The sequence below is a fragment of the Topomyia yanbarensis genome, chromosome 1 (genome assembly GCF_030247195.1).
Source record: "Topomyia yanbarensis strain Yona2022 chromosome 1, ASM3024719v1, whole genome shotgun sequence".
NCBI classification, from domain to species: domain Eukaryota; kingdom Metazoa; phylum Arthropoda; class Insecta; order Diptera; family Culicidae; genus Topomyia; species Topomyia yanbarensis.
In genome coordinates, this window is record NC_080670.1 from 154,219,784 (window position 1) to 154,246,743 (window position 26,960).

Sequence of the window (26,960 nt, forward strand, 5' to 3'; positions counted from 1 at the left end):
AGTTCACTTCAGTTGGACTATTTGGTGACAGAGTGTATACCTACATTCAACTCTACGTCGTGTGCGTTGCAGAATAGCAAAAATATATTATTCTCTTTTAACTCCAGTTGCAAAACAACATACACCATTTTTTCAGACGGTCACGGTGTTCCAGATGCATTTTAGATTAATGTTGTTTCCGTGTTTTCGCATAGTTTAGTGCTGTGGATGTGAAAGTTGCAAAAAAGTGTCTGTTGATTGTTTTGCTTTTAAATCTACCTGATTGGGAATCGGTCATAAATGTTGTTGTGAGGAGACTATTCGCGGAAATTTCAGTGTTGAGTCTTGTTTTCAAATCTGTTTTAGGTGAGTATGATAAATAAGACGAAAGCAAGAACTATGAACTACGACTAATGGGTGCATTTACACTGACGAGTGATTCACCCTTGAACAAATGCGTTTGAGGCTAAAATTGTGATGGAAGTGCGATGCGAAACAAAGAACATTACAAAAATTGCACTGAAGTTAACCATTGGTGTAAATAATTGAATTCTAAAGTGAATAAAAGTTTTTTAAATTAATCTATCAGCGCTAGCACTAATTTAACAGTAGAGACACTAACAAAGTAATGTACTACATTGATAATAGTTTGAAATATGATATGTTCTCGGTTGATTGAGCCAAGTTAGTTCTAGAGTTGGCATCTGAATAAGTGCCCAGTGAGGCAAACATGTTCTGGAATCCCTATTTGTGTAGTCTACATCTTCGCTTCGTTTGAGTCATGCTACATGTCTCAACTTAGCACTTGTAGGGCTTGGGCTGTGGGGAATTCTTTTCAAAACCAACCGCCACTAAATACCCGCACATTGGAACGTTGTCACAACAAAAAGTACGTTTGGCACGACCCGTCAATCTCCCGTTGCCGGTACAGAATGTCATGGTAAGTTCTACTATCGTGGCAGTTGAATAATAGAAACCCCAATTAACGACAAACTTTCAATGCAAGAACAACAAATTGGAAATATTCGCACAACAATATAATAATATATAATATAATACACGTTAGTTCCGCGGTGATAGATTTTCAGTAGTACAAATGAAAAAACTAATTGCGCTAATCGAAGTTTCCAGCTATCAATTTCAACAATACCTACAAAATTGTTCACGCCAAAAAGTGTTTCATAATCACCATCAGCTGGTCCAAACCAGATTATGACGGAGAAAAAGCAAGAAACAAAAGCATTACAAACGATTAGTATACATCACATGAGAAGCCGCTAACGCTACACATTTTGAATTTGGGGTAAAATAGTCCAAAATGGGTCCAAAACGAAACGACGTTCAACAATCCCACTGATCACCTGCTTTACATACAACATCCAAGGTACGGATTGATTTAACCTACGGGACGTGTGAATGTGCACACGACAAAATGTATTCAACTTATTCTGAAGGAACGGTGACATGACGTTGACATTCTTTTTCGTTACTCGGAATCTGATGTAACGGGTGAATCGTATTTAAACTAGCTACCGCCAAACAGTATTATTAGGTTGTCGCGAAATTAGTAATCATTTTTCCCGTTTCCGCCGCAACTAAACATTTGATAAGAATCCCTCATTTCAGAGCTTCGTTTCAGAAGCTAACGCACTGACAGTGATCTTGAGCTAATCGCATTGTAAACTTCCGCGCTTAAACTACGCCATTCAGCATCAGAATTCAGCTGATGAGATAATTTATTGTTTATTTTAGCTACATCCGCCGGCTCAGGATGCCGATCCTGTACAGCGTGATCACCCGCGGACCGACGGTGCTGGCCAAGTATGCGGAGTGTGTGGGAAACTTTGCCGAGGTGACGGAGCAGATCATACCGAAGATCAAACTGGACGACCACAAGCTGACCTATTCGCATGGAAACTACCTGATTCACTACATCTGCGAGAACCGGATCATCTACATGTGCATTACGGATGATGTGAGTATGGGTTGGGATTTATTACGGCACGGGTTGCGTCTTTTTGTCGTTTCGATTGTAATTTTAGAAGGATTCAGGTTGTGGCCACTGGAGGCATTGTAATACTCACTCGCTCACGCGAGAAGGAGCTCATGCAATATCTAACTTTTCCGAGATAAGATTAGTCGTGAAATTATCCGTTTCCACAAATAGCGTGAGAATATTTGTTTATCTGATTGTTTCCTTCTCATGGGAGAAGGTAATAATATTTTATTTTCGTAGGTATCAATGAAATTTCCAAGAAAACCGACACAGAAATTGGATAGACTTGTTTTGTTGCGTTCTAGAATAGCGTCGGCAAGGCAACGAGCACAAAAAGAATACCACGATAAACTCATTCGCCTTTTCTCTGGCGGATTTATTTATCTCGAGAAATAATGTGTTGTATTTATTCGTAGAAGTTGTGTGAGTGCTAATAACTTTTCGTGTGAAAATGTGAGTTTTTATTGTCGAAGTGGCTAACTATCCTGGCTCATTTGCTAATAAGAGTGATAAATGCAATTCCAGGGCCACTGATCTCGTCCCTGTGAACAAATAGCGCCTCATGTTCTTGTCGCGTTGTTGTCCAATTAATCTTTTAAATTGTTGGAATTTCGAATAATTTTCAATTCTCATATATTACAACAAAATTTGCAATTGCAAATGATAAAACTTTCCTAAAACATGTCATTTGTTGCAAAAAGTCGTCACGCACCTTGTATATGTCAAAACTTTCTGTTTTATATGCAGGTTTTAACCTTATGGTTATTCGCCTCTTTTCGGGTTAGAAAAATCTCTACAAAAATTACTAACCCTATGTGCGGGGTTGAGAATCGAACCCGGTTGGGCTGCGTACTAGGCAATCGATTTATCAACTACGCTGTTCCTGCCCTCGGTTCTATAAATTGACTTTCATAAAATAATTTTTATTCATCAATTTACGTACAAAAAGTTAGACGACGTAGCTGCATCGGAAAAGCTAAAAAACAGAAAATGTCTGATAGACCCAATTTTAATTGAACACTCACCGCCAATGTGACGCGGTGTTGACAAACTATATTGGCTGACATGGTACAGTAAAGACCCCATTTTATCAGCCTCATCTGAAAATTGATAGTTGGTAGTTTGATGGACTCTAGCAGACGAACCAAGTTGATTTCGAGTAAATCCTTTCTTGAGCATATTTTTCTTATATTAGGGATCCGAACTGTGAAAAAAAAAAAGTTGTTTTTTTAAATTTTGCACATTCTGATCTCCTTAAGGGAAATTTAAACTAAATAATCAGAAAGGGTTATGAAGCTGTATCTAAGAGCTAAAGAAAAATATTTTAAGAGCTTCGGTTTATTAAAAAGGAAGCAAAATATATGTCCCAATTTTGACAATGTCCCCGTTTTATAAGCCTAAAATTCACCAAGGGGCTGATAAAAACGGGTCCTCACTGACTGTATTAAAAATAGTATAAAAAATTTCGAGGGCTTTGTACTGAGGCCAATGGAAATTTACAAAGTTCGGTGATAAAAAAAAGATTACACGACAAAAAAGTTAATAAAATCATGAAAAATTTTTACAATTTAAAGCACTGAGACGTTTACGAAAATCGTGACCAAGCTCCTACAATCATGAACAATAAACATAGTATTCATGAAACTATTTGTGTTTCCAAAATATACTGCCGTTGCATTCGAATGTTTGGTAGGGTTACTGTAGTTATTTCCTGAACATGTTTAATTTTTGTTATGATTTTTGTTCATAAGTATACACAAGTTTGTATTAATTATATCAACTGTAAGAGCCGATAGTTACACGATGTTCACGATTTCTGTAGCTTTGTCGCGATTTAGGTAATTTATCTTCACGTTATCGTTAAATTTTATTTTGAGCTTACTTTTGATACCTGGAATAATGTGACTCATGTTCAAGAATTTTTTCATGATATTCGTAATTTCTCTTCGCATAGGATAGAATATTTTTGGGTTGCCATCTGCTTTTTTGCTCAGAGTTATGTGACAATATGGATCATGAATGTGTAATAGATTCACGGTAATTTTCTTTGTGAGTTATTTTACTAACACGATTTGCGATTCTATAAAGCATTGTTGACGCCCCCATCAGTTTTCGTTTGCTTCCCGAACATCATCCCGGGCAAATGAAAAACCCATGATACCCCTCTGCACCTGATGTTTGGCATTATTGTTTGAGAGTCTGGGTTATTTGGCATAAAGTTATTTGGCATAAAATTATTTGCCATAGGGTCATTTGACATAACGGTTATTTGACATAATGATCATTTGGTATCATTTTGAGAATTGATCACACTGCAGGTCTTTGGCATAATTTCTTATTTTGCGTAATATTAGGATCATTTGGCATAACATCGCTTCAATTTGCGCGCTGCCTGACATCGCAGTCGCTCCGTTGGATTTAAACTAATTCATAGCCCCTATGTTTGAGTAATCCGGGCAAACGAGGGCTTGCTAGCGTGGGGCCACCGCTTCCGACGGCGGGTCGGAGGCTGCCTTGGTCCTGGTTATGCGGCAAAGACGCATCACACTGGCTTCGCCCCGCTAGAGCAGTATAACAACCGATAATTCAATATATGTAAATTCATTAAATAAATTATCGTTTGAAAAACTTGGTGAAACTTACAAATGATAAAAAAATGACAAATCAAGCTATCGTCTGGATCGAAAGAACAGCTCATGATATAAAGAATGATAATCGGGATAATTTTAATTATTGAAAGGCTGTATGGAAGGCTAAAACTCACTGGCGATCATATTTTTTATTTTTACATTTCTTACAAAAGAAATGTATAGGATTCGCTCAAATTTTGAAAACTTTTTCCGAGGCCCGGAGGGCCGAGTCTCATATACCAATCGACTCAGCTCGACAAATTGAGACAATGTCTGTATGTGTGTATGTGTGTATGTATGTATGTATGTACAAAATGTCATGTAATTATCTCAGCAATGGCTGAACCGATCTTAATGAAATTAGTTTCAAATGAAAAGCCTAACGTTCCCATTTGACACTATTATTTTTGATTTTCGATATGTTGTTTACTTTCTGAGATACGGGCGATTTTGTCAAAACGCGGCAGGTTTTTTGCAAATAACTTTCGAACAATACAAAATTGTCCCATAAACTGCATAAATAAACTGCATAAATAGAAAGCTTGTTAAAATACCTTCCTAACAAGCTACAAAATTGCCAAAATCCGTGCACCAGCGGCGGAGATATTAAACATTTTGTATTTTTAGTCCTCGCTTACCAATTTCCACTAATTAAAAATGAGATTGTTTCCTTTACTGGTGTTTTTTTGGGGGCAAAGCTAAACCGATTTTGAATGTCGGGGTATGAAAACACATCTACGTGATTCAAGGAATTCGACGTTGAGAACATTTTGTGAATTACCTTTATAACAAATTAACTATTTCTCAAAAATCAATATATAAGTTCACTTCAAAGGCAAAATAATGTGTTGATAAAGAAACAATGAGTTCTAGTATTTATTCCTTGGATTAGGCATTGCGTTCAATCATGAGGTATATGTTGGGCGGTATATCAATACACAGATCAACAAGTAATTCACCTAGTAGTGAGATAAAAGATTTCTAATATAATTATACTGGTGGCGTCACCGAATGCAACTGTAACAAGCCCAAAAATCTAGCGAAAATTTAGCTCTTTTGCAAGATTTAGGTTATACTGGTTATGGCGCAAAAATTACTACTTACATTATTTATGATAAGAATGTAAGAAATCAATATATCATAATAATATACCTATAAAAATAATGTCACTGCATTAACCATCATTTGCCATTCCTCACACGCCCCCCCCCCATCTCTCTCTATCCCTCTCTCTCTCTCTCTCTCTCTCTCTCTCTCTCTCTCTCTCTCTCTCTCTCTCTCTCTCTCTCTCTTTTCTCTCTCTCTCTCTCTGTCTCTCTTCTATCGCATCTATCTAGCTATTTCTGTATCCATTTCTAAGTTGCGTGATAAGATCTTCTGCCAATCTGAAATATTTATTAATTGTAATTGCGAAGGTTTGAGAAAACAAAACTATTTCTGTTGCTACATCAATTAAACTTTAATTCAATTGTATTCAAAGCCTGTATCTACACTATAATTAAGGAAATTCATGGCTATATCAGAAAAATATTTGGTTTAACTGGGAATATGAAAGTTTGACGATGAAAATTTTCAAAAGAGACATTCCACGTGCGATATTTAAACTCTTCGTATCTCTATTGAATTTTGAATGAAATATATGCTCAAAGACTGAAAGCTGAAGCCAGCAGGATTGGACTTGCCATCAACGTTTCGAAGACAAAATACATGAGAGGAAGAGGTTCTTGAGACGACAATGTGAACCTTCCACCCGAGTTCGATTGATGGTGACGAAATCGAGATGGTCGACGAATTCGTGTATTTGGGCTCACTGGTAACCGACGACAATGATAACAGCAGAGAAATTCAGAGACGGATCTTAGTGGGAAATCGCGCCTGCTTTGGACTCCAGAGGACGCTCCGGTCGAACAAAATTCGTTGCCGCACGAAGTTGATTATCTTCAAGACGCTGATTAGATCGGTGGTCCTCTACGCCACGAGACCTGGACTATGCTCGTGGAGAACCAACGCGCCCTTGGAGTTTTCGAACGAAAGGTGTTGCGTACCATCTATGGTGGCGTGCAGATGGAAGACAGAACGTGGCGCAGGCGAATGAACCATGAGTTGTATCAGCTGCACATTCGTTGTATTGGTACGAACCTTCATGAAAAATAACGGATCAAAGACCAAAAACATCCACAAATTAGATCCAGGAAAAGAAGTCTCCCAAAGTACCCACTCTCAATGGGGGATGCAACTACAATGTGTCTTCTAACTTCTCGTCGTCCATATCTGGATATACTGAGTAGTTTGAACCATTTCTTTTTCACAGTATTGGTCTGTATAGGACTTATTTATCCATATTTCCTGCACGAGAATTTCGAACGAAACAATATGAAAGCGAGAAGGATGAATGGAAAGAGACTGCATTGCAATCAACTGAATGCACGGCTTTTATGCTATCGACATAGCCTAGACATTTCACACTATTTACTTCAATGCAAATGAAAACTTTGAAATATCTACCTCTCTCATTCGCGAATCGCATTCTCCCTGTCGTTCTCTGTTCAAGGGGCTTGAAAGCACATGTGACCTTGTCTCACTTTACTATATTCAACTAGCTAATACCCATCGCGCGTTGCTGCGACACTCTGCGAAATAGGAGGAAAACACAAATTGTTCCAAAGCGCCATCTGGCGGGCAGATAATCTCCAACTAATAGCACACAAACACGCCCCATACGAAATAGCTACTGTGTGCAAATTTTTACGGAAATCGGTTAAGCCGTTTGGGAGTCTATAAATCATATACATACAAACTTTGACTTTTATATATATATAGAAGATAGATAGATAGATAGATATATATAATATATATAGATAGATAGATAGATAGATAGATAGATAGATAGATAGATAGATAGATAGATTGCGCGTTAAAATACTGGACCAGTAAATTCAATTCTGTATATAAATCTTTTATTCGGGAATATGTGACCAAAAAGTAAACTTCGAATTCCAAAGCAAATTGAACGTTCCAGGTTCCTGATAACTAATTAAGGTCCAACAAAAAAGAAGAAACACTAGATAATATTAAAACGACGCCGTCAAGTAAAGAAGCATGAAAACAAAAAGAATAGAACCAAAAAAATGAAAGCCATAGAAAGTCCATTGCATATTTATTAGCCTTTTCTCAGAAGATGGGATTTTCAAAAACATTTCAAAACTTTCTGTTGTAATGGTTCTCAAATTCGTACAATCCGGTTTATTAATTTTCTTTATTCAAACATGTTTTTAGCTTCAAATATATCACCATTTCATTTTAATTAAGTATTTCATTCCGCATCTTTTTATTCGTTTTGTTCATCTGCGTTCATTTTACTTATTTTATTCGTTTCATTCTTTGGATTCACTCTGATCAGTTTATTCTTTTTGTGCATTTTACTCATATCATTCATTGTTTTCTTTGTATGCATTTTATTCATTTTGTTCAGTTTCTTCATTTTAATAATCCGATTACTTTTTCAGCTTTAATCATTTCATCCAAATAATTTATTTGATTCAATTTATCTCCTTATATTAATTTATAACCTTTTACCATTGTTCAATTTTTCATTTTAATCAATGCATTTAATTCTGCTCATTTTCTTCTTTTTATTCATTTTATCACTTCAGCTCATTTTGTTTATTTGATTCGTTTGTTTTATTTATGAATTTCATTTATTTTTTACTTTATTCATTTTGTTCATCCATTCTTTTTATTCATTTGATTCATTTAATTAATTTGATTAATTGGATTCATGTGATTCGTGTGATTCATTGATTCATGTGATTCATTTGATTCATATGATTCATTTGAATCATTTGATTCATTTGATTCATTTGATTCGTGTGGTTCATTTGATTCATTTGATTCATTTGAATCATTTGATTCATTTGATTCATTTGATTCGTGTGGTTCATTTGATTCATTTGATTCATTTGATTTATTTGATTCATTTGATTCATTTGATTCATTTGATTCATTTGATTCATTTTATTCATTTGATTCATTTGATTCATTTGATTCATTTGATTCATTTGATTAATTTGATTCATTTGATTCATTTGATTCATTTGATTCATTTGATTCATTTGATTCATTTGATTCATTTGATTCATTTGATTCATTTGATTTATTTGATTCATTTGATTCATTTGATTCCTTTGATTCATTTGATTCATTTAGTTCATTTGATTTATTTGATTTTTTTGATTCATTTGATTCATTTGATTCATTTGATTCATTTGATTCATATGATTCATTTGATTCATTTGATTCATTTGATTCGCTTGATTCATTTAATTTATTTGATTCATTTGATTCATTTCATTCATATCTTTAAGTTTATGCATTTCATGTTCAGTCATTCGTTTTATTTCATTCAATTTGTTTGTATGAGTCAATTTAATCTATTATTCTTATAACTATTTCTAAATATAATCTTAATTTTTATGTAATAACCTAATCTAATTTGATTCGTGTATATTATAATTTATGCATTTAAAAACCTATTGTTTCATTTTTTGCTTTACTTTTTTATTTCGGTCGTTTTGTTGATTTCTATAATTTATTCAGTTTATTCGAGATTTTATTCGTGCAAGACTAGAAACTGTTTTCATCCCACCTCTAGTTGGGTGCCTACTTCTCGTGAGTTCCGCAAACTAATCCAATAGTGAAATGTGTAAGAAATGTCTCATCTCACTGCTAGGTGGATTAAATCGGTTTTTTTATTTCGACTTGTGTAGTCACATTTTCAGTTTTACTTTTTAACGACATTCAATTAGCTAGAGTTTACTGAGTAGAGAAAGTTATGAAAATTTAAGGAGGAGCAAAGATGTGAAATATACAGATTGGAAGTGGCAGGGTCATTAGAAACAGGTTTAAAAAACTACTAATCTTTTGTCTTCTGCTGGCAAGAGTCGAGCTTAGAAAGTGTTACTACGAATCACTCAAATCTACCAATATGTCTCACGACAAAGAAAGACTTGTCCCTCTTTACCATAAGAACCAACTGCTCCCGGTGTTTGAAATAGGTTCAACCCATAAAACACGATCGCCATTAGTGGATTGCAAAAAATCACTCATTGTCTCCCCTTCGTATTATGGCCAATGTCATAGTAAATATTAAAATTACAGTTTGTTAGCATTTCAATGTAAATTATAGGGTAAGTTGGGGCAATTCCGACCGTTAGGTAAACCTGACCGCCCTCTGTTACCAAAAATCAGAAGCACTACGCGAACTAATATCAATGTTGTCGTGTAGAGCATCGAAAATAATCATAATGGTGGTATGACAGCATTTCATTAGTCTACTTTGAGATGCTCAAACGACAAAAAGTGTGTTTTTACAACTTTTGATTTGACTTTTGTGCATCATTGACTACAGGATATTTCTGTTAAAGTGATTGCATAATAAATGTAAGTGGATTAAAATTCTTTGAATAAAGTCCCACAAAGTGCATAAAAGAATTTAGTTCAATCTTTTTCATATTTTTTTTAATTGCATCGTAATGAAAAATGACGCAGTGGGCAAATCCCACCAGTAAATATTGGGGTAAATCCGACCGCTTTTTGCTAAGAAAATTTTTATGTATTGAAATATATTTTTATTATTTTTATGCAAAATGGTTCATAATTACAAACGAAAGACACAAAACCGTGATGATTATAGTATTCGCCGAGCAATTGCTCCGATGCAAATGGGAATATCATTACGTGCTACTGCTCGTGATTTTAGCATTCCAAGATTGACATTGAACTCCATTTTCTTCATGTTACAATTCAATAACACAACATTCATTGATTTATCATTGAAAAACCATAAAATTTGGATAATATCTGCACTAAATCAACCAAAAACATAAAGGGTCGGGTTTACACCACCATTTTTAAAAACAGCAAATGTGAACATTTTTGTAAAACGCTTGTATCACAAGATATTCCCAAGATCCAAACAAAATGCTTTATATAGAAAGTTGCCCAGGTGTCTCACCTTTAATTTGGTATATAAAACGACTTGATCTGATGTAAAATGAGCGTTTTACATCCAAAACCATTTACTAGGTCGGGTTTGCCCCACCTTACCCTAGGTTTTTCGAAAAATATGGGAAGTCGGAGTATTGGGACATTCTTAAAAACCATTCTGCTCCATGCTGCAAATCATACATATTTTGCACTTTTTCTGATGTGGGAAAATCTCAAAAATCGAAAGGAACCTTTGCGGATTTTGTCAGAATATGGGAAGTTCTAGGGAATGAATATGAAGGGTTCTAGGGCATTTCGCCATTCATATTAAATTTTATCATTTTCTCGTGGATATATCTCTAGTATTCTTCGATATATTTTTATTAAGTGTGCCTCGTTGAACGTGGAAAATTATGGGAAAAAAATAAGAATAGATTTGTTACCGATTCAGAAACATCAGTTTTTTGCCTAGAAACAACATTTTCTCATCAAAAGTCCGAATACCTCAACTTCCCATCATTTAAAATGAAACATCTACCATGCGATTTCTGAGCATTCTTCGCCCTAGAAATCGCAAAATAAATAAAAATTTATTGTAAAATGGAGTTGATATTCGCTATTTAATTTTTTTTAATTTTGATTATAGAGGTTTTAACCTTAGGGTCATTCGCCTCATTTCAGATTAGAGAAATCTCTTTCGGAAAAATCTCTAATCCTATGTGCGGGGTTGGGAATCGAACCAAGGTAAACAAACACAAAAGGCAATCGATGTACCAACTACACTATGCCCGTCTCCTAATGTGCTATTTAATGATAAAATATGAAATTAAAATGTCAAAAATCTAATGCATTTCATTTTTTCCGACAGCAAACTTATTTTTATTTCGTTACTTATAATTTTTCACGTTCAATAAGGTACATTTAAGAAAATTTGATTGAAGAATATTAGAGATATATGCACGAAAAAATGATAAAATTCATAAGAGTCACGCAATGCTCAAGAACCTAAACTTTTCGAATTCTGACAAAGATCACAAAGGTTATGTCGATTCCTGAATTATTTTCACATTAGAAAACCTGCAAAATATGAATGATTTGCAGCGTAGAACAAAATAGTTATTAGAAATAGGGAATTTTTGGGACAAAATATTTCAAAACAGCAACTTTCTGTATTTTTCGAGAAACGAAAATATTTCAATTAAAATGGTAAGAAACTTTCTTTTGAAAACGTACAAACTTTTCTTCCATGTCTACTTCAAAGGGTATAGCATTTAATATGTTTTCTGTTCATATTTTCCCGTAGTATCGATGTTAAAAACTTCAAGTGTAGTTCGTGGGGGTCTTCCAAATTTGATGGGAAGTTGGACATCTGAGGAGCTTACTTTAACCTTTGTCATAATATAAAGGGAGACATTGATATAAAAAAATATTTTCGATGCCATAATCTTCATATTTTGGGTGTTTATGGGTTATTTTGACTGTGTTCTGGTGTTTCGGATGTGAAATAGGGCACGGACCATATTTATGGTCTTTACAGGGGTCTTTGCGGTGTTTGAACTCATGATAATATGTTCGGGAAACTGAACTTTATCAAATGAATAACAGTGTTCGAGGTTCTAATAGTTTTCTACTGCTACTGCTCGTACCAATGACTGGTCGCTAGCAGCTGGAAACAACTATGTTATATTTCATGAAACAGTTCACGGAGCACAACTGAATTCATGAATAACATTCCAAATTTGGCAAAAGAGTTCACGTGAAAATGTCGAGACCATGTGAAGAGTTACATAAAAGTAAAGATGATTAGGGATATCCTCTAAATTTCACAAGTACGCAAGATAGATAATGAATAAAGTGCTATGATTCCAGGACCAGTTGACGAACCCGTGAATAATAATTTATGGTTTTGTAAACTATTTCCCGAGCACGAATGGGGAATTGTGACTAATATGTTCCATATTATGAACCAGTTCGTGGGGCATGAATAGATTCATGAATAATAATCCGAGTTTCGTGAAATAGTTTACGAGAAAATATCCACCATTTTGATTTTGTGAACTAATTCACAACCTTTAAAACTAGATCTTGATCTAGATGTAATAAATCATGAATTATGTTCCTAAATTAATGGATTAAACAAGGAGTCAACTTTTGGTTAATCAATGATATTCATAAGGTTGTCTCACCAACACAAAAACGATCCGGAAAAGACATTGTGGAAACCGTGACTTAAGTTCACAAAAAATATATTTACAAATAAAAGCGCTGTACGCAGGCGTTGCTGAAGGAAAGTTGAACGTGATTATAAAACACATGATTTTTGTTCACGATCCTGTTCTCGTGTCGTAACGTGGTTATTCCAGAGCTCATGGCACTTTATTCACTAATTTGGAAACATTTTTTTAGTGCACGTAGAATAGTCTCTTGGGCAGTTCATAGACTTATACTATGTTCACACTACAGAGCTAAAACATGTTATAATAATAAGCAACAAGAAATATGTCATCAAGATAGCGTTAAAACACGTTTTAACTCGCAGTGTGAACGTAGTATTAGTACATAATTGAAAAGCCGCTTAGAGGCTAATATACCTTCTCGCGAGAAAAAATGAAGAAAGTTAGAATTTTTCATACGTTTTTTGATAGTACATTTTTTTTTAGTAAAAACCAAGCATTAGTTTAAAATAAAACAGGAATAATTGAAGGAGTTATTATCTTCTCCCTGAAACCCTTTTTGCCTTTCTCATATAGAAAGGTTATGCAATCACTCTGAAAAACGGCAACCTAATCCCGGCCCGGAGGGCCGAGTGTCATATCCCATTCGACTCAGTTCGTCGAGATCGGAAAAAGTCTGTATGTGTGCATGTATGTGTGTGTGTATGTGTGTGTGTATGTGTGTGTGTGTATGTATGTGCGTATGTGTCAAATAATGTCACTCATTTTTCTCAGAGATGGCTGGACCGATTTGCCCAAACTTAGTCTCAAATGAAAGGTGCAACCTTCCCATCGGCTGCTATTGAATTTTGGATCGATCGGAATTCTGGTTCCGGAATTACGGGTTTCAGAGTGCGGCCACACAGAAATTTCTCATAAAAACTATAGGAAAAATTAAAAATAGAATTTTTATTTTTGATGCTAAATGTATTCAAGGTGCATAAAACGTCGAGATTTGATGCAAACACGAAAAAAATTTGACGAAGATTCACTTTTTTGGATTTTGCACATTTTTGCCTTTCTCATATAGAAAGGTTATGCAATCACTCAGAAAAACGGCAACCTAATCCCGGCCCGGAGGGCCGAGTGTCATATCCCATTCGACTCAGTTCGTCGAGATCGGAAAAAGTCTGTATGTGTGCATGTATGTGTGTATGTATGTGTGTGTATGTGTGTGTGTGTATGTATGTGCGTATGTGTCAAATAATGTCACTCATTTTTCTCAGAGATGGCTGGACCGATTTGCCCAAACTTAGTCTCAAATGAAAGGTGCAACCTTCCCATCGGCTGCTATTGAATTTTAGATCGATCGGAATTCTGGTTCCGGAATTACGGGTTTCAGAGTGCGGCCACACAGAAATTTCTCATAAAAACTATAGGAAAAATTAAAAATAGAATTTTTATTTTTGATGCTAAATGTATTCAAGGTGCATAAAACGTCGAGATTTGATGCAAACACGAAAAAAATTTGACGAAGATTCACTTTTTTGGATTTTGCACATTTTTGCCTTTCTCATATAGAAAGATTATGCAATCACTCTGAAAAACGTCAACCTAATCCCGGCCCGGAGGGCCGAGTGTCATATCCCATTCGACTCAGTTCGTCGAGATCGGAAAAAGTATGTATGTATGTGTGTGTATGTGTGTATGTATGTGTGTGTATGTGTGTGTATGTGTGTGTGTGTGTGTGTGTGTGTATGTATGTGCGTATGTGTCAAATAATGTCACTCATTTTTCTCAGAGATGGCTGGACCGATTTGCCCAAACTTAGTCTCAAATGAAAGGTGCAACCTTCCCATCAGCTGCTATTGAATTTTGGATCGATCGGAATTCTGGTTCCGGAATTACGGGTTTCAGAGTGCGGCCACACAGAAATTTCTCATAAAAACTATAGGAAAAATTAAAAATAGAATTTTTATTTTTGATGCTAAATGTATTCAAGGTGCATAAAACGTCGAGATTTGATACAAACACGAAAAAAATTTGACGAAGATTCACTTTTTTGGATTTTGCACATTTTTGCCTTTCTCATATAGAAAGGTTATGCAATCACTCTGAAAAACGTCAACCTAATCCCGGCCAAATTTTTTTTTCGACTCGCATAAGGTTTCTGGATTTTAACAGGGGCGTAGTTGATGGTTTACGGAGAGGGGTTACACCCCCCTCTCTACTGTTCACTCCCCTCCTTTAAAAATCTCCTTAAATCACCCCTCAGACCACCACCTCATTCCCCTCCCTTTCAACCCCATCATCTTTAAACCACCACTATATTACAAAGCATACCAATTTAAGCTGGGGAGTCGTTCGTTCATGGGACTTTCGCCCTCCTCACATACCCATCCCCGCATGACAAAATGAGTTAGCAAGCAGATAACATTGATCTAATGCTGATTAGGCTAATGGAGTATGATATTTTTTTGTTTCAAGTGTTTCACCGTCGACACGTAGCTCATCAAGTTCGTGGCTGGCATGCCATTGTGTATAAGTGCAAAGTGTACTAAGAATGTAATGGACATTTCCACAATTATGTTGCACATAAAAAGCCTTCGTGCCATAGTTTAGAGAAATGAGAAAGGCACAATTGCACCGCTAGGTGGATTAAAACAGGTTTTTATTAAAAAGGCTTGCGATGATCACGATGGAAATACAGTAGATGAACTAAAAACCCAAATTCCAGATGATTTCCTCTGGTATATATGTAAGTATTCCGAATACCTTAGCGATTAGTTGAATATATAATATTTTCTTCCTGCATACGCGAATGTTTTTCTCAAAACATGGCAATTTGGAGCTTGCAATTGCAAATTATATTAAAAAATTCCTATCTATGAAATAATTTTTTTTGCATAAAAAAGAACCGTTAAGGTATGAGCAAAATGAATTACAAACAATAAAGAAATGAAAACGATCGATTGAGTAGTTTTTCGGCAATCGTTTGCACAGAAAAACCGCTTTTAGCAAAAACAACTATTATTTTCAGATAAAAAAAACTTTTTTGAAAAAGAATCTTTTAACCACTTGTATTTCAGATCCATTCTAGATTTTTGCCTTTCTCATATAGAAAGGTTATGCAATCACTCTGAAAAACGTCAACCTAATCCCGGCCCGGAGGGCCGAGTGTCATATCCCATTCGACTCAGTTCGTCGAGATCGGAAAAAGTCTGTATGTGTGTGTGTATGTATGTGTGTGTGTATGTGTGTGTATGTGTGTGTGTATGTGTGTGTATGTGTGTGTGTGTATGTATGTGCGTATGTGTCAAATAATGTCACTCATTTTTCTCAGAGATGGCTGGACCGATTTGCCCAAACTTAGTCTCAAATGAAAGGTGCAACCTTCCCATCGGCTGCTATAGAATTTTGGATCGATCGGAATTCTGGTTCCGGAATTACGGGTTTCAGAGTGCGGCCACACAGAAATTTCTCATATAAACTATAGGAAAAATTAAAAATAGAATTTTTATTTTTGATGCTAAATGTGTTCAAGGTGCATGAAACGTCGCGATTTGATGCAAACTCGAAAAAAAAATTTGACTACGATTCACTTTTTTGGATTTTGGCACATTTTTGCCTTTCTCATATAGAAAGGTTATGCAATCACTCTGAAAAACGTCAACCTAATCCCGGCCGGAGGGCCAAATTTTTTTTTCGACTCGTTAAGGGTTTCTGGATTTTAACAGGGGCGTAGTTGAAGGTTTACGGAGAGGGGTTACACCCCCCCTCTACTGTTCGCGCCCCTCCTTTAAAAATCTCCTTAAATCACCCCTCAGACCACCACCCCATCCAGCCCTCATACCCCTCCCTTTCAACCCCATCATCTTTAAACCACCACTGTATCACAAAGCATACCAATTTAAGCTGGGGAGTCGTTCGTTCATGGGACTTTCGCCCTCTTCACATACCCAGCCCCGCATGACAAAATGAGTTAGCAAGCAGATAACATTGATCTAATGATGATTAGGCTAATGGAGTATGATATTTTTTTGTTTCAAGTGTTTCACCGTCGACACGTAGCTCATCAAGTTCGTGGCTGGCATGCCATTGTGTATAAGTGCAAAGTGTACTAAGAATGTAATGGACATTTCCACAATTATGTTGAACATAAAAAGCCTCCGTGCCATAGTTTAGAGAAATGAGAAAGGCACAATTGCACCGCTAGGTGGATTAAAACAGGTTTTTTTTATTCATTTGGTTTATTTGATAGGCACAAACGAGTTAGCATGGCGGTGCCAAATTCTTTTGTTTTTACATTTTGGATATTTTAAAACTAGGAGGTTACAATGTTAGTATTTTTTTGTAAAAGAGAAAAAAATTACAGTTATCTTAAGACTAGAAATAAGATTCTATATACAAGAGAGGGAGCAAAAGATTTTTTTTTATGAAAAATTTAAAACAAGGAATTGAATAGTAATAGTATTTTATGAAATATTTTTCAGTTATCCTAAAACTAACAATATAGTTTGGAACACAAAAGAGAGAAAAACATTTATGAGAAATTTCATAGATGTTTTAAAACTATGGATACAATTCTATTTACAAGATGGGGGATAATAGTTTTAACAAAGAGTAAAAATTACAACTATCTTAAAACTAGGAATACGGAATACAAATTTGATTTTTTATCGGAGACTTATGCTTGGTCAAGATATTCAGAGGGGGGCTTATATCCAAAATCGGTGTAGAAGCTTTTGTATCAAGGACATGGGAGAAAAGGCGTAGATAGTGATCGGGAAAGAAAAGCAAAACTTGCAACTTTCGGGCAAACGGGAGATCAGCGAAGGAAATCAGCGCCTCAGTCTAGTAAGTCGAATTGACGGATGGTATTCTTCGGACCCGCGGGAATCCTTCAAAAGTCATCGGACCTGATTCATTCTAGATAATTGTAGAAAAGGATAATTCATTGACTTTGTATTTTCGTCTAACAGTTACATGTGAATGTTTATTTACATTTATTTATTTAATGTTTATTTAAGTCAACTGAAAGATGAAAGACACAGTTAATGGTAAGAGCTTTTATGTGTGTGAGATCGCGGGCGTAGGTATTAAATATTGTGACAATCATGCGCAAAACGCAAAAAAAATTGAAAAGAAAGGTGAGTGAGGCAAAAATAAACAGCACATGGAAAAAAGAACATTAATATTCCGAACACTAGACAAATATTAGCAACACATACATACATGATACATGTAATATTTCTTTAAGATGTTTGCAATGCCAGCAATCCAATCAGCCTAGATGAGGGACCTATCAATTTCGAAAGCCGTTATCAGGAGCATTGTTCTATATCATTATATTCTCTAAACATTTCTGCATTAGCGCCGTTGTAACGGCAAGGGACTGGAAGGTGTGCAGTATATTTTTCAATATTAAGAGCCATAGTACTCAAAGAAGAGTAAGGAGTTGAAGTTTGGAAAATCGTGGAATAGAATTATAACCACAAGCTTAGTTTCCCGGCGACTTCTACCACAGGAGTCAGGCTATTTTTGTATTTGAAATGCAAATCACCTTCGCCATGTCCATACCCAGTCAAAAAAGGCGAACGAACATGGTCATACGATTTTAACACTTTGTCGTTTGGCTCAATTCGCCTGTGCTAATTTTCTAGGAACAAGTGAAATTTGCGGATGCGATTTAAAGGCTATTTCAATACTCAGGCAAATTATCTGGCGGCTGAAATGGACTTAGTTGTTTTTCGCTTTTTTCTAACAATTTGCCGGCAAATTGAAGCGCATCCGAGTTGACAAATAGCCCCCTGTTAGCCAGCAAATTGTTCTTTTTGACTAGGTAGGATCTGATGATTGAACTTTGAAGTTGAATAATATTTTGGTTGTAGCTTTCGAATGGTTTACAATATCGCCTTGATGTAAACAGGAAAGTTACAGGAAATGTTATGAGCCTTTTGAAAAACCTATTGTTGATGGAGAAAAACGAATAACTTATGAAAAGGTCGTAATAAAAAAAAAATTGTGTTGTTAAAACAAAATTTAAAATGTCTTGAGAACTACTACATTTAAGAAATTTTTTGTTATGAGCATTTTGATTTGAAATGACGTTTATAATCATAATTAAAAATAAAATGGTATTTTTGACTGCAAATAGTATGAATTATAAAATTACGTCAAAAGTTGTTGTAAGGAACACTTTATCATTGAAAGCTTTTCCATGATCCAAATACACTCAAAAAGTTTCTTTTGCGTCTTTAGAACGCTAAAAATTAGATTGCTTTTTATATAATTAATAAATTTATTTAGGCCCAAATGCGGTAGCTCGACGAGGCCGATTGTTTTTTTTTACAATAAATTAAAAACAACTATGTTAAATTTTTAGTCTCGTTCAGGCGCAGCTTGCTGCAGCATGTTGAAATCCTTTTTCTATGGGACGAAATATTGCCAGCGTTGTCCACTGCAAGTTGAGGTTCGTTTCGTTTGTCTTCTTTCGCGTTATCGTTCACGTCCATGTCCTCATCCGTACTACTTTCCTGCTGCTCGCGGTCGGATGTTCCAGTTTGTGTTTTACTCTTAAGGGTCGTTATAGTATGTTCGTTTTCGGTATTCGTTTCGTTGTTGTTGTTGCTGGTTGTTGGTGCTTGATCCGGAAATGTTGGTTTTGCAGCTGTGAGTGGTTTAGCGTAAGATGTTTGTGTGCTGATTTCAGTTGGATTTATTGAGTTTTCCTTAACATTTTCTGCGCAAGTTTTTCCGGGGTGCAGCGTCTTCGTGCAGAACTGGCACGTAGGAATTTGCCCTGGGTACGTGACTAGTGATGTTTGATGAATGAGAACATCGTCACTTCCTAACACTGTGACAGTTACGTGTGAGGGAATTGGCTTGGTCACACGCATTCTCACCACACGAACACCGTTAGGGTTGCCCGGGAAAAAATTCCTCCATGTATCGTGTGTAACGGAGTCTACTTCTCCGTATTTTTGCAAGCATTTTTTAATCACGCTGTCAGGGGTACGCGTAGCCAAATCATGGACACGAACTTCTACACGCGGTTCTCGATGTATACGGGAATGCTATATTTAACATTGCCGCATTCGGCGGTGTGCTGCATGTTGTTTCCCGAGGCGAATGACTCAGCTTGGTTAATGTTGTTGAACGAAATCAGCACGCAATGTTTGACATGATGCATTTGTAGGGTTTTCACTTCACTTGGTCTTACTGGGCATTTCGAAAAATCAACAGCAACACAGTTCGACCGCAGCTGGGTTGCTTTTTGCTGGGCACCGACACTCATCACTAAATCGCACAGTAGGTATAGGCTATTGTTATATGGACTGCTTGTGCGATAGGCACCGACTGATTTTTAGGCCGAATTGACTGTTTCACTTGCGCGGGACGATTTTTTGCTTCTGCTCAAGGCGAGCTGTGAAGACAAACTGAAATTAGATTGTTGGCATTTTATGATGAGATAACGCGAATAACTTTTAAAAGGGCATAATTACACAAATTGTTCTTGTTGAAGCCAAATTCCAAATATCTCGAAAACTATCGCATTTCGGAAGAGTTTTGCTAAATGCATTTTGATTTAAAATGATGCCCTTTCAAAAAATTGCTCAAAATAATCTTATTGACTGTGGAAAATATTTAGTCTTCCATGTCGGTGAAATGTGTAAAGCTTCATCGGTATCTAAGATGGTCGGTCATGATTTTAAATATTTTCAGACGGATCTTCGCGGAATTCCTCAAATGCAAGTAGAGAATGGCTTCCTTCGCCAGCAGGAAAGTTCTATCGCACACTGGGCATCCTACTTAAAGTTCTGGAGGAGCGAGAGAATGTATCAAAATAAATGATGGATATCGTTTACAGTTGAGATGGGTCAACGTTCTAAAAGTAATTCAGTTTTTTACTATAGATTATGCAGGTTGTCTCATAGTGCTCAGGAAAAATCGTTGTCTAGTCTAGAGTCTAGTAAGCGATTAAAGTAATCATTTCAATTTATTTCCAGTTTTCATTATACGATATTAACCTCTACATTTTAATTTTTTCCCAAATCCTAGGGCTTCGAGCGATCCCGCGCCTTCCTGTTCCTGACGGAAATCAAGAAAAAGTTCATTCAAACCTATGGCCTGACGGTGGCGACGGCTATCGCGTACGCAATGAACACCGAGTTCTCCCGCACCTTAGCCCTCGAAATGAAGCATTACAGTGAATCCCGTGACATTGACGCCATCAGCCAGGTACACGGTCAGATCGACGAGTTGAAGGATATCATGGTGAAAAACATCGAGAATATCACAAACCGAGGCGAACGGTTGGAGCTGCTGGTTAATCAGACGGAGAACTTGAGAAACAATGTAAGTGAATTTGAGTTATTTGATTCCAGTGTAAATGTTCCTTTAATTCTAACAAAACAATTTATCCGTTCCAGTCTGTTGCATTCCGACAAACATCTCGTAACCTGGCACGAACCATGTTCTGGCGCAGCGTCCGGATGTACTGTTTGATTGCGGCCATTTTACTGTTCGTAGTATACATTGTGATCAGCATGGCCTGCGGTGGATTACTTTGGCAGAGTTGTGTGCGCTCTGGCAATACTAATGCACCAGTGACTTCGGCTCCTCCACCATAGCCGTTTGGATTGTAGACGCTGTATCCAGTCTCGAGATCGATAATGGGGTATGGTTGGACCGGTTTATTACTCAAGTCCCTGAACGGATTCCGGGACTCGAAAGCTGGGTAAAGGGATCTACTATGTAAGAAAAAAAACGATTTTTTTGTTCAGGACTGATGTGATACTATCCATGCAACAGAATCAAATAAACCCGTAAACGGTAAACATTTTATAGATTGACTCCATCGTTTTAGCATTGAGAAATGTTTACGAGCAAAATTAGACTACTAGGCAATAAGTACATATTTGCGTTCTTTTTCAACAGAAACTGGATACCGAAACGGACGCCGTAAATCTTCAAATTTGTTTCTACTGTCATTTAATCTATATATTGAAATATACGTATTAATAGACGAAACGTTATCTGATAATAAATAGAAACTTGAATCTTTCTTTTTTTCCTATATCCGATGACCAACTAACCGTAAAAAGTGAACAGCGTGGAAGCCAGTACGTTTACGGTTACAGTGACCCTGAGTAGGATGCAGTTGGTTCAAACGGGACGAAATAGAAGACAAAAGTGTAGAGTGTCCACTTGAGACGCGACGGCAGTTTTTCCATTCACCTGCGATGCCGCCATATGCAAGTCTGAGGCGGTAAAGAAAATTAGCGTCTTTACTATCTGCTTAAGGCATGTTGTGCTACTGCCACTGCCAGGATGCTACAAAAGTTTCAGGGACCGTGCAGCAATGTCGTTGCGTTTTAAAGTGAGAAACGGAAAGAGGAAGTGTGAGTCTACTGTATTATATTCGCATAGCTTGATGCTTTAATAAGTGGCGCTTTATGCGTAAAGTAATATAATGAAGCTTCGTGTTTTGTTAAAGATTTACCATTTACTTTTTTAAGTCATGTAAGGGAGCAAGCTTTTAGCACTGAAAGGGCTTTATTCTGTTGTAATTCGAATAAAAAAACATCACATTCAAGAAACCGTGATTGGAGTCCCAAGGCCGATGACACCCGGTGATTTCATTAACGCCGACAGAAAGCAAACTATGCAAAAACACTGAACACTATAGAGGTTCATATTCCCACAGGCACTGTCAATTTGACAATTTCAATTGCTGATTTTCGGTAGGGTGACATTACGTTCTGGTTTCCCAAGACATACCCTGGTTTTCAACTGACTGTCCTGGTGTCCTGGAATGTGGAGGAAAACGCTTGAATTGTATTGATTTTTCTTTCACTCTTCGGATTATGTTGCAGGTCACACTTGCTCCCGGCCATAATCATAACTGCTACATAAACCCCAAGGTAAACTAACTGTCATGCAGATTACGAGAAACAAAACCATAAATACTCGAGTCTATCAACTACACCAACCTATAAATCGACCTTCCGGCAGACATCCGTCATGATTTCGGCAGCTGTCAAAAATTTCAAAATGGGGCTGTCTATTTCTATTTGGTTTATGATTCGCTATGTTTACGTTTTAAATGCTAAATTTCATAAATTAAAAACTCAGAGACTAGGATTTCATTTTAAACCAATTCAAATTTATCTTTGGTTTTAAATATGGTAAGAAGTACCACAGATAACAGACGTTTAGGCTAGAACAAAATTTCTTCAACAACCTGTGTAAACTTTCAAATTGATAAACGTTGGAAATCCGTGTTTCACTATTGCCATCTGCGCAACTGTTTGCTACACGTGTTTGACAGCTACACTCTAACTGCATTGTATCGATCACTGCGCCATCTGCAAACGTTTGCCAAACGTGTTTCAGACGTCTAATTTATTCGGAATTTCAGTAGTGGGTATTTACACACGATTCAAATTGAGCTTAAACGTCTGTTATCTGTGGAAGTATGCAATCTTTCAAGTCTGTTGAATTGACAGGTATATCCTGGAATCAAAACAATGATGTTCCTACCACTGATGCCAGCAAATATCCTAATCTAGTGTTCTGTATCTACTACATTTACTTTACGTCCGGAATAGCTCAGGAAAGCTACTTACGGCCGTTGATTTTTCTACTTTACTTTGATGATGTGTTTTTAGTGTTGAAAACTCGCGGCCGGTCCTTTGCAGACGTTTTAAAATATTTTGTTTCATCCACTCAATTGAAGACCGCTGATTTCACCAACAACATGTGATTGAGGTGTAGCAAGAACCGCGTTTGTGTTAATCCGAAGAAGCGCTCGATGATCGGATTCTCACGAGAGATATTGTGACAGTCCCCTGGGAAGAGTTTTGCCAGTCACGTTCGAGCGAAAGGTAACAGGGGGAGGAATTATCCTTTCAACTGTCCTGGGTTTTTACTCGCCTGATATCGCTGCCCTAATCTCCGGCAAAATGAATCTGTCAAATGGATTCAATACAAATTATGGAACTTTCGGCATCTTGGGACACTTACCCGATCAGAAAGCAATAACAAGACTATAACAGAATGCAATTTTCGTAGTAAGCTGTGTTATAAATCTGGTCTCGTTAATAGTTAAAATAATAGAAAATTATAACATCCAGTTGATGAAAATTCAATAAAATGTAGCTGGTCGCCGACCAAAAAAATGGGTGTGTGGAAATAGACAATCTGACCATTTGATATAAAAAGAACATTTCTGACCGTATATCTCATTATTTTATGTCTAGTGATTCGTGCATTGTAAGGATTAAATAATGGCCAAGAGTAAAATCTGGTTCAATGCTTCATTAAAAATCAGATTGAAAATATGCGATTCTTTATCGATCTAAAGACATTTCTTTTCTCGGGCGCTGTTCCTGTCTGATGGCGGTTTCCCTTACAAAGTCAACGTGCACTTCTGGATAGCCAAATGGAGGTCAAATTAAACACCAGTTCCAAGACTCGTCGACTCAAACGATACTCAGAACTTTCGGCGGGTCCCTACGTGGTTATTTTTGTGTCTAAAACAAAATTAAATCTTTCAATTTATTAAAAATTTCGAAGGACCTCATGACTGTGACCGAAATAGCGCAGGTCTGCTTGGAAAAATTCAGGGTCGTGATTGCCAGTTTTAAATAGGCAAACCATGTTGATATTATCTAACTTCTCATGAGCTATCGCGTCTACGTACCCGTTCAGGTAGTCGAGATTGAAGGCGTATGAGTATGCCGATTTCACGTACTGGAGTACGAAGATTTCTATTTTAGGTACCCCTTGTTCCAACCGGTAAAAATACTGTATTGCAAACGTTTGCATCGGAGAACACTCAGAAAGTGGCATATCTAATGGAGCAATGAAAAACTAGAACTGTAACTAAACTCGATAGTTCTCAAGATGTGTCGAACATATTGTTTGGGCGCCAGGTCTCGGTGGAATAATATCGGGCCAAGAAAGTCCACCTAATATTACGGTACGTGATGTTATGACATTTCGTAATATCCCATATCTACCTGTTCTTGAAACGAGTTGATATCTTAATTTAGTTTTCTTTTCTTTCTCTTGTCATATCAGAGATTCTCTGTCCCCCTGCTGTTGTTTCATCGTCTGCACCAGACTCCAGCCGATGCAACATCTGCCATCATTGCGAAGCAAATGTGGATTCCGTGAATGACAACAGAATGTTCTAATGGCGGGGTGATGCAACTTCGTCATATACGCAAACTAGTACATGTCATGTAATAACTTGGCGTGTTGCCGACCTGCCCCAGAGTCCTGCTACGAGTTCGTATTCACCGTCACACAGTGATCACCTTCCATACAAAAGTCGGACTGTGACCTGTGATTTCTTAGGTCACAATATCGACGCTTTGGTCACTGAGCCCAGCTTGTATATATTTGTAAATATTGTTATTTTTTTTTGTCGCATAAATAAATAACAGTGTACGGTCTATCGCGTGTATTTGACGACGCCTGTTCTTTGTTTATACTTTGAAATTATTGTTCGTAAATGTCTAAGTAGAATTTAAACGTCAAACCATTACTACTCCGTGCTTGCATGTTTGAGTCGCGTTTAAGTTCTGCTTAATAGCCCAGGTTGGTGTCAAATGTAGGTTTCGTTATTTATTTGTTCAGAGATTTATTTACTTATTTATTTATTTATATATTTATGTGCTTATTTATTTATTTATTTATTTATTTATTTATTTATTTATCTATTTATATTTGTTATTTTTTTTGCTTGTTTATTTATTATTCATTTTGTTATTATATTCGTTATAATTGTTCATTATAAAAAAAATCAAGGAAACAAGTACCGCACGTTTAGCATGTCAATACATTGTAGCATATTTTGTGACACCAACCAAAACGATAAAAATTTTGTAAATGTCAACCGTCATCGTTCTGTCACCGTATCATCATCGTCATCAAATGCGGGGTGACAGGGTGCGAGGCGCGGAGGGTATGTGTTGGAAAGTGGACAGGGCAATGATAAAATCCACCGCCAAAACAGAATGCGGTCTCTAATAGTTCATCGGCCCGGAGGAGTGAAGACCAGCAGCAGCGATTGTCACCGTTATTAAGTGACCGCGCGTTTCCAACGTAAAAAAGTGCAGTGATAAGCAGATCCATGGGATCTTGTTTTCGCCGTTCAGAACCACCACACGAACGTTAAGGTTCTGTCCGGTCAGTCGAGTGGGATCAGTGTGTTTACCGGTTTTTTTGTGTATTAACGACGTCCGACGCGAGTGCAGAAAACGGTCAGTGATTGGCAAGCCAAAAACGCCATTGTGGACGCCTTTACCCAAGTACCGGTAGGGTAGGGTCCACTCGACCGATAAACGTTAAAAATCCCGCTCGATTGATAGTGAGACACTCGTGTGTGAAAAGTGCGCGCAGTACCACTCTCCGGGCCCAAAAGTGAAACGCAGGCCTCCGCTACCAATAGGCCGAGTTGCTGCTTCTTCAGGAGTCCCCCGTCGCTATAGTCCGTACGTTACTGCACCACCGTCGAAGCCCGCGCCTCATCGAGCCAGCTGCAAGTCGACCAACGTCATCACGATCGCAACGGTATCGACAGAAGAAAGTTTTCGTCGAATAAAAAGCAAGTAATAAATTTGTTTGTTTTTATTAATAGCCCTTCTGGCTCAAGTCAAGAAATCAAAAAAAAAGAATAGTAGTGTTAAATAAAAAGTGTATGGTCTGTATATACAAGTTGTGTCGTCCATTTTGTTTACAGTGCATTCCTTTAGGTACTTGTTTCCGCTTGATATTACGATTCGCTCAGTGACCATAGTGTGGGAAGAAAAGTCCGCCCAGTGTGAATTTCTCCAGGAGACAACCGTGAAACGACCCTAATAGCTGGTGAGTACAGTGTGGCCCCACCACCACAATAAGAACGTTACGAAATCGATACGTAACAATTGGCGCCCAACGCAAAATAAAAGAAAAAGTGATTTGTTTCCAAGACCAGAAGCAAATCCCTTTTTCGTTGTGTCTCCCGGAGAAATTCAGTTCACATTGTTCACTTCATTAATCGCGAAGTCATTGGGTCGATATCCAAACTTGAAGTTGATCCTGAAACTTAATTATGATTAGTGGAATTGCGAATTGTTGCGAGTGATGAAAAATTGTATATCTGGCACGCCGTCGTTTGCTAGTGCTTGAGTAGAAAAATTGATCGTTTGTTTTGAACATATTTCA

The 26,960-nt window shown here is 36.9% G+C and overlaps 1 protein-coding gene across 4 annotated transcripts; it reads left to right on the plus strand.

The window, feature by feature from the left end:
* LOC131677995 (vesicle-associated membrane protein 7) lies at window positions 1-21,805 on the plus strand. 4 transcript variants are annotated; one of them, XM_058958116.1, is made up of 4 exons: window positions 1-345; window positions 1,732-1,954; window positions 20,805-21,101; window positions 21,176-21,805. In XM_058958116.1, the coding sequence occupies exons 2-4, from the start codon at window positions 1,751-1,753 to the stop codon at window positions 21,374-21,376; spliced, it is 702 nt and encodes a 233-aa protein (XP_058814099.1). In that variant the 5' UTR covers window positions 1-345; window positions 1,732-1,750; the 3' UTR covers window positions 21,377-21,805. The 4 variants fall into 4 exon arrangements, with proteins under 4 accessions (XP_058814099.1, XP_058814091.1, XP_058814113.1 ...); XM_058958108.1 differs by lacking the exon at window positions 1-345 and adding an exon at window positions 794-919; XM_058958130.1 differs by lacking the exon at window positions 1-345 and adding an exon at window positions 1,085-1,363.
* The last annotated feature ends 5,155 nt before the right edge of the window (window positions 21,806-26,960 follow it).